At 42.7% G+C, this 14,769-nt stretch overlaps 1 protein-coding gene across 3 annotated transcripts in view; it reads right to left on the bottom strand.

Moving 5' to 3' along the window:
* Hpse2 (heparanase 2 (inactive)) overlaps positions 1 to 14,769 on the bottom strand; it is a 452,598-nt gene that overhangs the window by 105,625 nt on the left and 332,204 nt on the right. For all 3 annotated transcript variants that reach the window (XM_042689534.1, XM_042689535.1, XM_042689536.1), the window contains 2 exons: positions 13,649 to 13,755; positions 8,861 to 8,975 (listed from right to left, as the gene is read on the bottom strand). In XM_042689534.1, the coding sequence (XP_042545468.1) occupies positions 8,861 to 8,975; positions 13,649 to 13,755 (222 nt within the window). The remainder of the gene's footprint in view (positions 1 to 8,860; positions 8,976 to 13,648; positions 13,756 to 14,769) is intronic.

The raw sequence follows: 14,769 nt of genomic DNA, 5'->3' as shown, positions 1-14,769 counted from the left end.
ATTGTTGTGACTTACAGGACTTTCTATTTTATCGAGTGGCTTTCAGAATGATAATAGTAGTAAACACAGATTAAGTATTTACTGGGAGGTAAGAGACATATGTATGAGGAGCTCATTCAAACCAGACCCACTGAAGCTCTTAGAATGTCTATATTTTTTGAGAAGAAATTGATGTTCATTGAGGTATAGTATTAAATGCTGGGACATATAGCTGGCTAGTCAATGGCAGAACTGCTTTTGCAATGCTAGCCAGTCCGGTTCCGAAGTTCATATTTTTAAAGCACACACCCAGAGACCTCCTGTTCTCCAGCTCCACCTTCTTTCCTCCCCATGCAATTTGTGACTAGCAAATCAGGATGCTGCATTTTGAGCTTGATTCTTCTGATTTAACATCCAAAGCTCTTTCTACTTCCCAAAGCAGTTACGATTGGAGTGAGCTAGGATGTGTGGCTAACCTATTGTATATACTGCTTGGATTGATCCATTAACCAGCCATGGGAACTAGTTATACAACTATACATGGATCTTCCATGTAAATGTCTGAGGGGGAAAAGATCTGGTGTGCAGGGCTGGCTATGATCTGAGGAACCAGGGGTTAGAGGTATAGAGGAGAAAGAAGCAAGTCATATCCACTGGGCATGCAGCCCAGATGCTTGGACCATGGATGGAGCCAGCTCGAATCTCAGCGATTGATCCCGAGGCCAAGGATGGCCTTCTCTCAGCAGCCACAGGCTCCCACACAGGAAGGCTGCACATGGAGAAGTCTTTGTCCAGGCCCCTAATGACAGGATTGGCTTTCACATCACAGCTACCCCTAAACAGGTACACTCTGCATCTTTCATCTTCCTGATGGCTCCCACGGGAAAGAAAAGAAAAAGAAAACGGGCCATCATACTAAGAAGCGGGTCACAGGTTAGTTTGGCTGAGTTTTGGACCTTCCCCGTCGCTTTCATTTTTCACCCACCCTGTGTGGCCACTTGATAGCAATGGGAAAAACTTCCCTAAATAATTTTTTTCATAATTCATCTACCATGACTCGCTGAAAAATGAAGACTTTGATATCTTTGCATATGGTAATGCCTGTGTATAGAAAATCCTCCAGAAACCCCATATTGCCTTCCTATGGCTGGTTGGCCAGTTTCAGCCACTGTCTCCTCCAGAAAGCCTTCCTGGATGTCTTCCACTGCCCTGGACCTGTCCTACTTTCTGATTCCTCCCATCCTTCCAAGTGCTTATGCCATCATCCTTGTTAATGTATTGTCTCTCATCTATGCTGTAAGCTCCCTAAGGGAAGAGGCAGGGTGGTCTATATTTGGCATAGCACCTAGTAGTGAGTGATTATAAATGAAAAAACAAACAAACCATGAATGATAAATGAATGAGCCCAAGCTCATATTTGGGCTAGGGGGCTGGTGACTCACGCCTGTAATCCTAGCTACTCAAGAGGTTGACATCTAAGGATCGAGGTTTGAAGCCTGTCTAGGAACAGAAATCTGACGGACTCTTATCTTTAGCTAGGAAAAAGCCCAAAGTAGAGTTGTGGCTCAAGGGGTAGAATGCCAGCCTTGAGTGAAAAAAGCTAAGCAAGAGCACAAGACTCTGAGTTTAAGCTCCAGTTCCCACCCACAACCCCCCCCAAAAAAACCCTCACCCCTTTTAACATTTTTAAACCAACTTTGCTAAGTGCAGGGATGTAATATACAAAAAAGGAATAATAACTGCTGATTATCTTATCCAAAGAAAGATGCTTTTTTTTCTATTGTGAAAATACTGTACAGAGGGGTTACAATTACATGGACAAGGTAATGAGTACATTTGTTACCAAGCATTGTAGCCTCCTCCTTTGTATCCCCTTCCCATCCCTTCCCATCTCCCACCCCCTCCACACCCACTCTCTACGCCCCTCCTGGCCAAAGTTGAGAAAGCTGCCACCCACCCTCCTCACCTCCCCCCTCGCCAAAGTTGAGAAAGCTGCTTTTAATATTTACACATCATCCTTTCCTTCCATGTAATGTACATGCAAGTTCAAAGTCAGAATTTTATCATCTTAACTGATTTTCTCAAGGATAGTAAAAGTGATGTGTGGAAAGCCATAGGGGAGGCAATTATCTTTTTCACTTTAGGCAACGGGAAAGCAAACACACATATTACTAGACAGGAGAGCTAGGGCTAGAACCCACAAATCTTGTGGATGGTTCTAGGATCCAGCTCCTGCCTGTGGAAAGAAACAAATCATATCCGCTAAGCGTGCAGCCCTCATTTGGCAGCATGCTTTCCACTTTAATCTCGAATCAATGTGGCACGGGAACTGGGCCCTGGTGGCTAACTCCTGTAATCCTAACTATTCAGAAGGCTGAGATCTAAGGATTGTGGCTCAAAGCCAACCCAGCAGGAAAGTCCGAGAAACTCTTTTTTTTTTTTTTTTTTTTGGTCCAGTCGTGGGCCTGAACTCTGGGCCTGAGCGCTGTCCCTCAGCTCTTCAGCTCAAGGCGAGCACTCTACCACTTGAGCCACGGTACCATTTCCTGCTTTTTTTTTCTGCTTATGTGGTGCTGAGGAATCGAACCCAGGGCCTCATGCATGCAAGGCAAGCGCTCTACCACTAAGCCACCTTCCCAGCCCCGTGAAATTCTTATCTCCATTAAACCACCAGAATACCTGAAGTGGCACTGTGGCTCAAGTGGTAGAGTGCTTGCCTTGCGCTGAAGAGCTGAGGGACAGCGCCCAGGCCCAGGGTTCAGGGCCCACGACTGACACCCCCCCCCAAAAAAAGTGGCATGGGTGTGTAACTGAGTTCCTTTGGGCAGGGGACAGGTTTAAGTCCATCCTGTGTCCACTGTGCCCAGGGATTACTGTGTCTCCTATTTTGAAGGGGAACAAGAACAGAGCATTTGGGGTCTGGTCCTAGAATCTTGTGAAAGGCTAATCAAGTGAGCCAGACAGGAGACAGTAAAAATAAATGTCAGTTTCTTTTCAAAGGCCAAATGGTATCTGAGCAGTGATGGAGTGACTCCGAACACTTTGCTACAGGATCTGTAACCTGACGTTTAATCTCTCTAGGGACTACTGAGCTGTGTTCTGATCCATGACCAATAGCTGCATTCCAGAATGATGTGCAAAGAAGGTGCTCAATAGATGTGCATGAAGCTGAATTGAATGTCTGTTGTAAGGTCTGCCCTGGGCCATGCAGGCCCTTTGAAGATACCTTCCTACCTCTTGGCTAAGTTTTCACCCCGTATCTGTGTTACCTAGGTAACTGGCATACTTGGAAGTAGTTACCTCCTGGACCTCCTGCTAGGTCACATCCTGGCCTGCCACTGGTCACGCCTCCCCTCTGATCATAGGAGGGTCCCAGGCTGTGGCCATACCTTTCCCTACCTGGCCACACCTCTTCCTGTCCCTGGCCTAGATAAGTCCGGGCCCAGGAGGTGGGTCGTCCCTTTTCAGCCAGGCATCTCCACCTTGCATAGCGAGGGCAGCAGTTCAGTAAATAACCTTCTTATCCTGCCTGAATATCCCATGGTGTTCTCTTCATCGGCTACCTAATGAAACCTATCTGTTTAACATACCTTACATCTATGACCTTCCATGGGATAGTAGGCCAAAGAGAATACTGAGAATAACCAACCACACTACTCTGCTCCTGTGGCAAAGATACTACAAGGTGATCAAGCTTTTTAAAAAATTTTACTCTAAATAGGGGGTCTAACCTATAATCCCACTAACACACCAGATTGTTAGCACTGCAGATTATTAGCACTGCACTGTATATAGGTGCTGTAGCTGAGTTTTACAATGCCTTGCACAGAGCTAGACGATACTGGAGGTGTTGATGTTTTGGGAACTGAATTATCTTAGTGTGTCAAGACTAGCTTGGCATGGGAGTTAATAAGATGTTGATTAGTAATTCACCATTCCTCCCTGAAAGCTAGGTAAATCAAACTCTCAAAAAAAAAAGCAGTAAGTTATATCCCAAAAATCCTCTTGGTGGGGTCTGGACTATGTCCACCGAAATGTGCAGATCTCTTCTGCACAAACATTGCCCACTCCCGAGGGAGTCTGTGACCAACTGACTGCCTAGTTGTGGAGAATCACACATCCCATTTCCCAATGGCAGAGTGGAGTGAGGGGAGGGGGAAAAGTCAGGGGAAAAGAGTGAGAGTTGGATGATGAAATATGGCTAAGCCAAATGTTCTCCTATTCCCAGGAGAAGGAAGGTCTCATAAGAGGAAGGCTGGCACTTTTTCTGGAGGAAGAACTAACTATAAAGAATAGGGAGGGCTGGGAAGGTGGCTCAGTGGTAGAGCGCTTGCCTTGCATGCATGAGGCTCTGGGTTCGATTCCTCACATAAGCAAAAAAGAAAAAAACAGAAGTGGCGCTGTGGTTCAAGTGGTAGAGCGCTAGCCTTGAGCTGAAGAGCTGAGGGACAGTGCCCAGGCCCAGAGTTCAGGCCCCACAACCGGACCAAAAAAAAAGAATAGGGATACAGTTGAAAATGTTCTTTCTGAAACAGAAAAGAAAGCTCTCCCACCCCTCCCCCTGCCTCTCTCTCCTCTTCTCTCCTCCCCATCTCTGTTTAAGGACTTTTTGTTGTTGGTCGTGGGGCCTGAACTCTGGGCTTGGGTGCTATCCCTCCGCTCTTCAGCTCAAGGCGAGCATTCTACCACGAGCCACCTTTCCAGCCCTGTTTAAGGTGTTTTAGTTCGATGACAAAATTGTATAAATGACACAGAGATGTCCTATACTCCTCCCACTGTTTCCACTTGTGTGCATTCTCCCTGTTCTCGACAACCCTCATCAGAGCTGTACAGTTACATTGAATGAGTCTGTCCTTTATAAAGGTTCATTCATAGTGTTATCTATTCTCTCCTTTTGAATGCGTGCATATAACGCCACCATCACAAGTATTATCCATAACCTAACCTAAAAATGCTGTGTTCTGCCATTTTCTCCCTCACCCTCCACCCAAACTCCTGGTAACCCCTCTCCACTTTGAAAGGGCAATTCTCTTCATGACCTTAGATTGGTGCTGTTAGGATGGTTCTGCCTGAGCCTGGCTAGAATGCTACAAACTGAGATCAACGTGGCCTTGGCAGTGGAGGAGAGTGATGTGAGATTCGTCTTGGAAGTCATAAAGCCAAGATGCTTTTGCTTTTTTCTCAATTTATTCAAGAGTGCTAACCAACAAAAACAAGATCTATTTGCTAATAAGATCCTTGCCTGAAATGTCCTGAGCTTAGTTTGAAGTCACTGGAGTGGAAAATACTCATTTTTTTTTTCTGGGAGTCAAGCAAAACACAAACCCACTAATCCTCTAAGCGCTTCACAAACTCTCTTAAAGATTTAATCACGATGTAAAACCCACATTAAAAAAAATTGGCAGTGTTTGGTTATTGGTTGTGCAACTCTGAAGTAGTAACCAATACAACAACCCTCAGGTCTGTCTCTGTTCCACACTGTGAGGATCTTTTGGCAATGTCTGTCAGACTTGTGCCCTGGTCTAGCCTTGTAAATTCTTTCCAGGGGAGACATGAAGACCCACTCTTCCAGCTGTCAAACTCTCTACTTTTAAGGTCCAGAATTTATGACCACAAAGAAAAAGAAGACTTGCTACCTTTCTAAGTGATTTTACAATTGATTTCTTTACTAAAACTTGATATTTCCAGAAATACAGTTGCTCAGCTCATTTAAGCCTTTGTGCTAAGCTCATGGGACTTGTCTTAGCTTCTGTAGGTCTCTGTGAGCTTGCTGCCACCTCCCATCAACCTAGGTCTCTGTGCCATGCTTTTAAAGGCATTTGCTGGCAAGAACTCTCACTGGGTAGAATGAAGCTATGAGCGCTTCTTTGACTTACCCACGGTCTGCAAAGCTACATAGAGGATTGGTAAGGTGTCCAGGTTTGCCTGTCTGGTCCTCTCAATGCTATCTTTCCCAAGTGCTTTCTTCTTTCTAATTCCCCAACATGGCTGTTTTTATCTCCAGACTCAAGTCTAAGGCAGAATTTCTCCCAGGTTTTTGCAAAGGCAACTAAGAGAATACAATGAGAACTAATGTGGTTCAGTGAAAAGAAAATTGAATTTAGATTTGAAAACCCTGAGTGTTTCAGCTCTTGCTACTTGTCTGGCCTCAGATATCCACTTACTCACCCCCTAGAACCTTAGCCTCCCATCAGCAATATAAATACACGTTGTTTTATCTCACTAGGATTTCTGCAGAGCAGTTATGATAATCTAATATCTTGTTCCTGTGTTTATTTGTTTCTCATTGCTCTGTAAGTTTCATTGTATTATAGGCTCCAAGAGTTCAGGAACTTGTCATTTTGGTTCGCCGCAGTGGTTTACTGCCAGGAATAGCAATCAGCATACAAAGTGGGGTCAAAAATGAATATATGAACTTCCAATGAAGGAAGAAAAGAAGGAATGAGAGAAGCAAAGACCAAGGGAAGGATGGGCAGTTTGGGAGGCATCGTTGATGCACCATTTCTGAAAGTGATCTGTTAAATGGTGACGTGTCATCTGCATCATTAAAAAAATGGGAACTGGAGCTGAGAAGGTGGCTCAGTGGTAGAGTGCTTGCCTTTTATGCCTGAGGCCCTGGGTTCAATTCCTCAGCACCACATAAGCAGAAAAAAAAATCTGGAAGTGGTGCTGTGGCTCAAGTGGTAGAGTGCTAGCCTTGAGCTGAAGAGCTGAGGGACAGCGCCCAGGCCCAGAGTTCAGGCCCCATGACAGGACCCCCCCCCCCAAAAAAAAAGGGAACTAAAATTTGGTGCATGAATCATGCTAGGTTGATCCTTTGAAAACCTAAGTTGAATCCCATTACATCCAATTGAAGCTACCCAATGGCCTTTTTGTACAGCTTATACTAGAAGCTGTCCTGCATGATCTGACCTGGCTACCACACTTTCAGCAGGTACCCCCTGAGCTCCATCCTGCCATGCCCCAAGCACTCTGATATTCTTGAGTTTCCATAAATATGCCGTTTGTTTCTGCCCTGTGTCTTAACCTCTCCCCTGCCTGGGGCATTCTGTGAAGTTACAGAGCTGGCTTCTTATTGTCAGTGGGCATACCTGTCACCTGCCCAGAGAAACCCTTCTTGGACATGCATCTACAGGAGCCTTCACTGGATCATATCATCTATCCATTCATTGATCTATTACCAATCTCCTCTCCAGTGCCTAATGCACAATAAATATTTATTTCAAATAGCAGCTGCGATCTTACATTTGTTTAATGCTTCTATTTTCACAGATACTTTTCTAATTAGCTCCTTCTATTTATACAAATTTGTGAGTTGAAACAAACCAAATCAAATATCTAGGATCTACTCCCTCCCCACTCCTTCTTACTCCAACTCCACACACATGCTTTGAGAGAGGCATTTTTATTCTATGAATAAAAGGAACTGTGCCAGTTGATTTAAAAAAATAACAGTTCTAAATTCCTGGTTTTTAATTGGCATAGATTAAATTGTACCTAGTAGGGGTTCTGTCATGATATTTCTATACATGCAAATTATATACTTCGACCCTATTCATCTCTCACAGTTGGTTTGAATATCTGTGATTTTCCTGGAGTCTTTGGGGTCATGAATACCCAGTGATACAGTAATTACTGAGTACTCAACTCTAGAAGAATTCTTTGGAGATGTAGAAACAGCACTGTTGATAGGCACTGGTGGCTCTTGACTGTAATCCTAGCTACTTAAGAAGTTGATATCTGAGCATCATGGTTCCATGTTAGAGTAAGGGGCTCTGAGTTCAAGCCCCGGTACACACACACACACACACACACACACACACACACACACACACACACACACACACAAAATGGTGCAGTTGAGTGTCAGGCTGTTTCCTGTTCTGGGATTCGGAGCCTTCTGGATCACAGTGTGGAAGATAAAGGGAATGGGGTAGAAATAGGCAAAGAAAACAAATGGCATGGATATGCACTATTGTAGTATGTGTTTATTTGTTATGGATCTTAGGAAGGCATGGAAATAGCTGGATTAGGGCTCAAGGCATGATCTAGAGCTGGCTCTACATGCCTACTTGCCCACCCACCCCAGGCTATTAGTACCTTCATTAAATGAGGCATAAGCAGATTGTATCAAGGCAAACCTCAGCTCTGAAGTCTTATGAGTTGATGAGAGTTGGACCCTTCATCATGATGATGATAGGTTGTGTGTAAGAGTAACTCACTTAATAGTTCTGAAACATATAGCTTTTCTAGACTAAGTGCGATTTCTCCAATTGGCTAATAAATAGAATGCTGCCTTTTTTTCCCCTTTAATTCTTTGCTTTCTTTTACTTTCCTAGAGAAGTTAGTGCTCAGGGAACATTGTCCCCTCATTATCACGTAGGGGTCAACATTGAACTGTGAATGCCCTCGAGCCATGCCCCCAGAGATGGGCTCCTACCGTATCAGACCTTGGCCAGCATTCTCCCATCTGCTTTCAACATGCTGCATCTGACATTAACTAATGTCTCCTATTAGCATTAAAAGAAAACAATCTGGAAAAATTCACTCTCAAGCAGAGTTCAAACAGGCCACAAGTAGATGAGGAATCTCAATTGTGCAAAGTTTGTTAAGATAATAGTAAAACATATATACATGCATTATGTACATGTGTGCATACAAGAGTGTGTGTGTGTGTGTGTGTGTGTGTGTGTGTGTGTGTGTGTTGAAACCACAGTCTGTAAAATGGATCAAGGAAACAAAAGTTAGATGCTACTCTGTGATTTATTCAATGAACTGACACTGGCAAAAGAAGAGAAATTCTTCCAGTGTGGAAAAATGGCATGACCAAAAGAATGGAATGAGATGGAAAAGGGGTTGGGAATGTTTATCCCATACTTACTGGTAATGGGTTAAAATTCTGGTCCACCAAATGGTTGTAGCCATGGTCAAAAAATGAATGCCGTATCACCACATCAATGCCCTGATTGGCCAGCATTCCTAAAGTGTTCAGCCATCTACAAGACAGAGAAAAAAGTTACATTAGTACATTGTTCAAAAGGCATCTAACAAACTCAGTGTAGATCAGTTTGTGACATGCAAAACCATACTAACCTTCCACCATCAAATTTACTTAACTACTTTAAAGGAGAACGTTACTTTAAATATTGAACACACAGCTGCAAGAGATTTCAGTGATTATTAAAACTAGTGTCATTATTTTACAGGGGAATAAAAGGAATTACCCTTGGGCATAAAGTCATTGTTACTAATCATTTACCTTGTGTCATTATAATACTAATAAATATACCAGCCACCAGTAAGCCTATTGCGCTTCTTCCTGGCCACACACATACAAGCACAGAATCTGGACTCTACACAGTCCATCCTTAAACATCTCTGCTTGCAGTCTGCTGATGTACATGTACTTTCCGCCATAACCTACACAACTATGACCTTTGCAAGCATAGTCCAGTCCTTGGCATCTCTCATCAGCAATATTGGCAGGGTACTCCTTTCCCTTGGCATCACAATGAATTCCTCGGGGATCCAAGCATGCTCCCTTCACACGTAAGCTATGATGGAAGACTTGGATTGATCACACATGTATTACATGCTTCACAAAGTACTGCCCCCTAGGTTCTTCCAGCACCTAGAGGGTGCTGAATCTGTCTTTGTTATTTACACATTCAGTTTAGTCATGCATTCATGCGGTCATTTTTCACCTACTTCTGAAACTTAGGGAGAATTCTAATTGTAATCAAACAATCTATGTGGAAAACATGCGACTTGGAGATTCAATCTTCACATGAAAGATAAAGCACTCGTCTGTCCCAGTCATGTGTGTATGTTGGGGGTGGGGAGGGGACTGTTTTATTTTACCATCAACCTCATCTCCAAGACTCTGAGCTACTTAAAACTTACTCCGGAAGCACCAGATATGACATACTCTCTTGCTCTTATCGGAGGCTTTATACATGTTTTAACTGCTGCCTAGAATTACCTTCCTAACTTCTCTACCTTACCTCTGGCCATTTGGAAAATTTCTTCCCATCTATTCATCTTAATCTCCAAATCTCCTCAACCCTGCTGCCCAGCCAAAAATAGCACCTCCCTCCCTCCTTTCTCAGGGTTCTTATGGGTGCCCACTCCTACCTAGTACATCAGCCATTCATTGTCTCCATGCTTTTCCCCATCAGGTTCAAGTTCATCAGGCATAGACACAACATTTGAACTCACACACAAAATACCCATCACAGTTTCTGGAACACTGTAGGTGTTCAGGACTCTTTAGGTTGAAATATATCTGGAGAGAATTAGATTCTAGGAACTCTGCAAATCACCATTCAGCACATGGGAAAAATTACGCAGAGTTAGATTTCTCAAATCTAAAACCATATGGAGCTCCAAACCCATGACTTGTAGAAGAATTAAGATTTTTTTCCTTTGCTGGAATAAAGAGCCTTGCTAATTCCTATTTTATGAATAAATATTGTTCATATTTTCAAATCTTTTTCACATTTACAATTTTAGTTTGTACTCATAAAAACGAACACATTTACTGACGATTAGACTCACAAAAGCAAAACAGAAGGCAAAGCAAAACACAAAAACAAAAGTTTGAATAGAAAGGAAACTCTGACTACAACATAGCAGAACCTTTGTGTATGTGAGTGTGTGTGCGCGTGCGCTCGTGCGCATGTGTGTGTTTGTTTTTGTCTAGATGGGGACATTGTGACCTAGAGAACTGAAATGACTTTTGGAACACCACATTGCTAAGCGACTTGCTTTTATTATTTTAATTAATTTGGCAAGCCTGTGAAGTCAGGCTCCCAGTTAAGCTTTTCTTTCAGTACTGAAGCACAGTAGTAAATAACTTGTTGAGGATATGCTATAGTGGAACAACAGCATGAATTCTGGCTTCTAAATCAGTGTGCTTTTCACGTGGAAAAAGGAAAATACAATAGGGTCAATATCTAACAAGTATACATCGATGAAGATAAGTGTGGCCTTTCACCTTCAATTTCTATGCTTCTTGAATGGAAGAAAAAGAAAACCAAAGGATGAGTAACTACACAATCTCGTGTATGTCAACCCTCCACAGGCAGCTTCTATCTATTAATATGAGGCTGTATCATGGTGTTTTTTGCGTGTGAAAAGATTCCATTTATCCAGTCATGTATTACTTATTTGATAATATGAATCAACTTAAATGTTATATATTACTCTCAGCATTGAGGATACCATCAAAGAATGCTTGCATAACTAGGGAAGTCATTGTTAAAGCATTGTAAATATCTGTGCAGTCACATCTCCAGCAATATTACCAAATTCTTGTTTGAGACCCTTCCACAACCTAACAGTGACTTGCATAGAATATACGTTCAACAAATGTTAATTAGTGAAAATGAAATTTGCTAGCAGTTTGTTAAAGAGACTGAGTCGAGAGGGAGGAATATGTACCCAAGCTTGTATTCCAGTATGTGTATCCAGAATCTATGCTATTCAAGGGACTATGGCCAGATGAATCCCATTTCATCCCCTTAGAAAGGGAGGAAGAGGGCTGTTTTGTTTATTTTTAAAGATTTCTTTGTTTGTTCATAGAAAGAAAGGTGGTAAAAATGACTAGTATACCCCATCAAGAATGCTATCATCCAATATATATGCTAGACTTTACTAGATGTTGGGGACACAATAGCATGCTAAGATTATATTTACAGAATGCCAAAGGATCTCAAAGTCCTGACTGAGAGACACTACTTCTGAGTTCTTGGTAGAGAAGTCTGATTCATGCATGCATTTTCATGTGCTTTTGGTTACTGAAAACACAGACACACACAGACACAGACACACACAGACAGACATACACACACAGACAAACAGACACACACACACGGGAAATGCCTTCTTCTCAATCATGTGCTAGTTTATTGGAGCTTCCTGGAATGCCTTCCCCCCTCCCCCCCCCCCCCCCCCCCCCGCCCCCGACACAGAAAACAACGTAAGTCCCTTAGAGAACTAGACTTGAAGGCCACATGCTGAGTGCTGTCAGTGGAGTTAAGGCTACATGGATGACAAGGAGATAGGAGGAAGACCAGAAGCAGAATAAGCTAATTTTATCTGATCTCTGTCCAACCAAGCATTGAGAATCTGAACTATAACCAAATCTGAACTACAACAATTCTGTTTATCTGTGTGCTGCAACGTAAACACAGAGATGAATACAGAGATCCCTGGATAGATCTGGCTGGTGTTCATAAGAAGGAAGATGTCTGCTCCAGCTGCTTCCATGACAATTGGTCATATTTCTCATTTCCACAAGGGGAAGAGTGCTCAAGAAAATAGAATATAATTGAGCTGCTTGCTGGGCCTCAAAGCAGGGTCATGTGGTGACAGCATGACAAAACTCATTTCTGGGGTGGTTGCAAAGGTCTTCCTTTACTACCTATTGCCAACCTAGCTTCTCATCCTTGCACTACAGCTCATATTAAACCAGTGTGGGGAGTGTGGTTTTGAAAGGAATCTCTCAGCCACAGGGTATTACATGCTGATGCACTCCATTTCATTCATTTGATCCATGCTATTGGATGACTTTTCTGTTCTACACAATATTAGAAGCTGAGATACTGATATGGAAGAATCCAGGGAGGGCATCACGGTGAATTACATGGACTCATCTTCATCTGCATGTGACAGGATTCCATCTGTAAAGGCAATCTCCTTGGCTGGTCTGATTTGTCCTTTACCAATATATTAAAGAAACTTGTCTCAATGGAGAGGAACTGCATCTGTATAATTAGGACCAGCTGGCAGTAGCAAAACACATAGCTGAGGGCAAAGCTGCAGAATTAGGGAGACATGGCTCAGCCTGAAAGCCAGAGTCAAAGGACTATGGTGGATCAGGAAAAAGTCATGTCGTACATCCACGGTTCTGTCCCTAGCACATGACACTGGCAGGCCCGGGAGAAACACACAGGCTCCTGGCTTTTCCTGTGTTGTCTCCTAGATGACAACAGTAGCTCTCAAGATCATTTTCTCATCTCTTCCAGATGCTTCTGCATCTTATTGCCACAGTCACAGTCTTACAACACAGGTCATATTCTCCAAACGCTGCCATAGCTTGATATAAGCAAGGCTTCATTTCCTCTGTGTAGATTTTAAGACCTTTCATGATCAGGTGGTAAATTCTCTCCCTAGCCTAAGTCCTCATGATAACCATGCAGTGAACAAAACTTTTAGTCTCATTCATCATTGTTCCCTCAACTACGCTTTACCCCAAAATGTTTCTTGCACCTGAAATGTCTCCCCTCTGCCACCACTACCATCTTCACCCATAAAATTAGAGTAACCTCCTCCCCCTCCCCACCCCCCCTTGATGATGACTCAAGGCCATCTCATGACTGTCACGGCTCCATGGCAGTCCCAGTCAGAGAATTCTTCATTCCTTTGTATGTCTATTACTTTCCTTTTATGGAAAGACCACATGAGGCTGAAAAACAGGTGTTCCACCACAGTGGAGAAGGGAAGACCCTGTTAATCAGTGTTTGTGAAATGGGTAAGTATTTTCCTAAAAGAATAGATGAAGAGGAAATGAGCCTGGTGCTGCAATGAGCAGAATGGTGAACATATCACAGTTCCCTGTCCATCCATCTTCAAAGTCCCTGGGAGAGGAATGACAGGTGTTACTTACAAGAATCCTGCAGCATAGGAATCTGACAGATTGTTTGTGCCTCCTGCGGAGGTGGTCAGCACACCTTCCAGCCAGATCTTCTTTCCTGGAGTGTATGTGTTAACCACCTGTTTACATGACAAAAGTAGAAGGAGATAATGAGAGTTTAAAAACTATTCCCAAGTGAGAAGCAACACATAGTTAAAGGAAGTGCTTCTGATCCCCAGTTTCCAGGTGGTCATGATTTGCACTTTGTTTCAAGATGAATCACTTAGTAAAGTAAGTTGTCTACACACACAAAAGCATTCACGTTGACATACATCCACTGAAGGAAAATATGAGTAACAATATGAGACAAGTAATGCATGTTGTAGTGTGTAAGGTGTCGTTAGGAATGTAATGACCTTCATTGGAAATAAAAGTTATATCATGTTCCCAAACTAACTGGTATTGAAAAGCAATATTATTTTTAGTACTCTCTTTTACAGTACTTCTATGATCACATACACTTGTTTAAGCTTCTGAGGTCATGAATTGTGAGAGAGTAGAGAGAAACATTTGGGACAGGTTTGATAATCAGCCTGGTATGGATATTGCAACCACAGTTTGAAAATAACTGAGCGTAAAAAGAAAAGTCACTGACCTCAGGTCAGAGCTTACACTGGAAACAGCTATATGCATGCCTTCTAGCAAGGCAAAGTTCCTTGTCCACAGTGTTGCCCTCTGAAGTTTTGAAACCATCCAGTGTGATTTTCACATTGAAGACTGGCAGATCAGGGTGTGGATACTCCAGATAGCAATTATTCTTAGGAACAAATGTGCTAATAAATAATACCACTAATGATAGAAAGTAGAGCCCAAGTCAAAGGCTTTGCCTATAAGTTGTTTATTTTAGAATAATGACAAAGAGTAGAAATGAACTAACAGATTGGAGCAGAAAAGAAGGGAAAATTGGGTAGAAGGATGCTAGTTTTCAGATTATCAACCCAAGCTGGCAACTTGTATCCAATCTCGCAGGGATTTGAGGGAGAGCCTTATAGGATGGCAAAACTGTCCCCCATTTAAACCATTTGTTTTTTCCTTCCCCTTCACAAATTATACCAACATCAAATACAGTGAAAACAGGGGTTATACCGTGGGGG

This window comes from Dipodomys spectabilis, unplaced genomic scaffold (genome assembly GCF_019054845.1).
Source record: "Dipodomys spectabilis isolate Male_0828 unplaced genomic scaffold, ASM1905484v1 ptg000125l, whole genome shotgun sequence".
Taxonomy (NCBI): Eukaryota; Metazoa; Chordata; class Mammalia; order Rodentia; family Heteromyidae; genus Dipodomys; species Dipodomys spectabilis.
The sequence above is the reverse complement of the archived record's forward strand: the minus strand, read 5'-3'. Positions and strand labels throughout refer to the sequence as shown.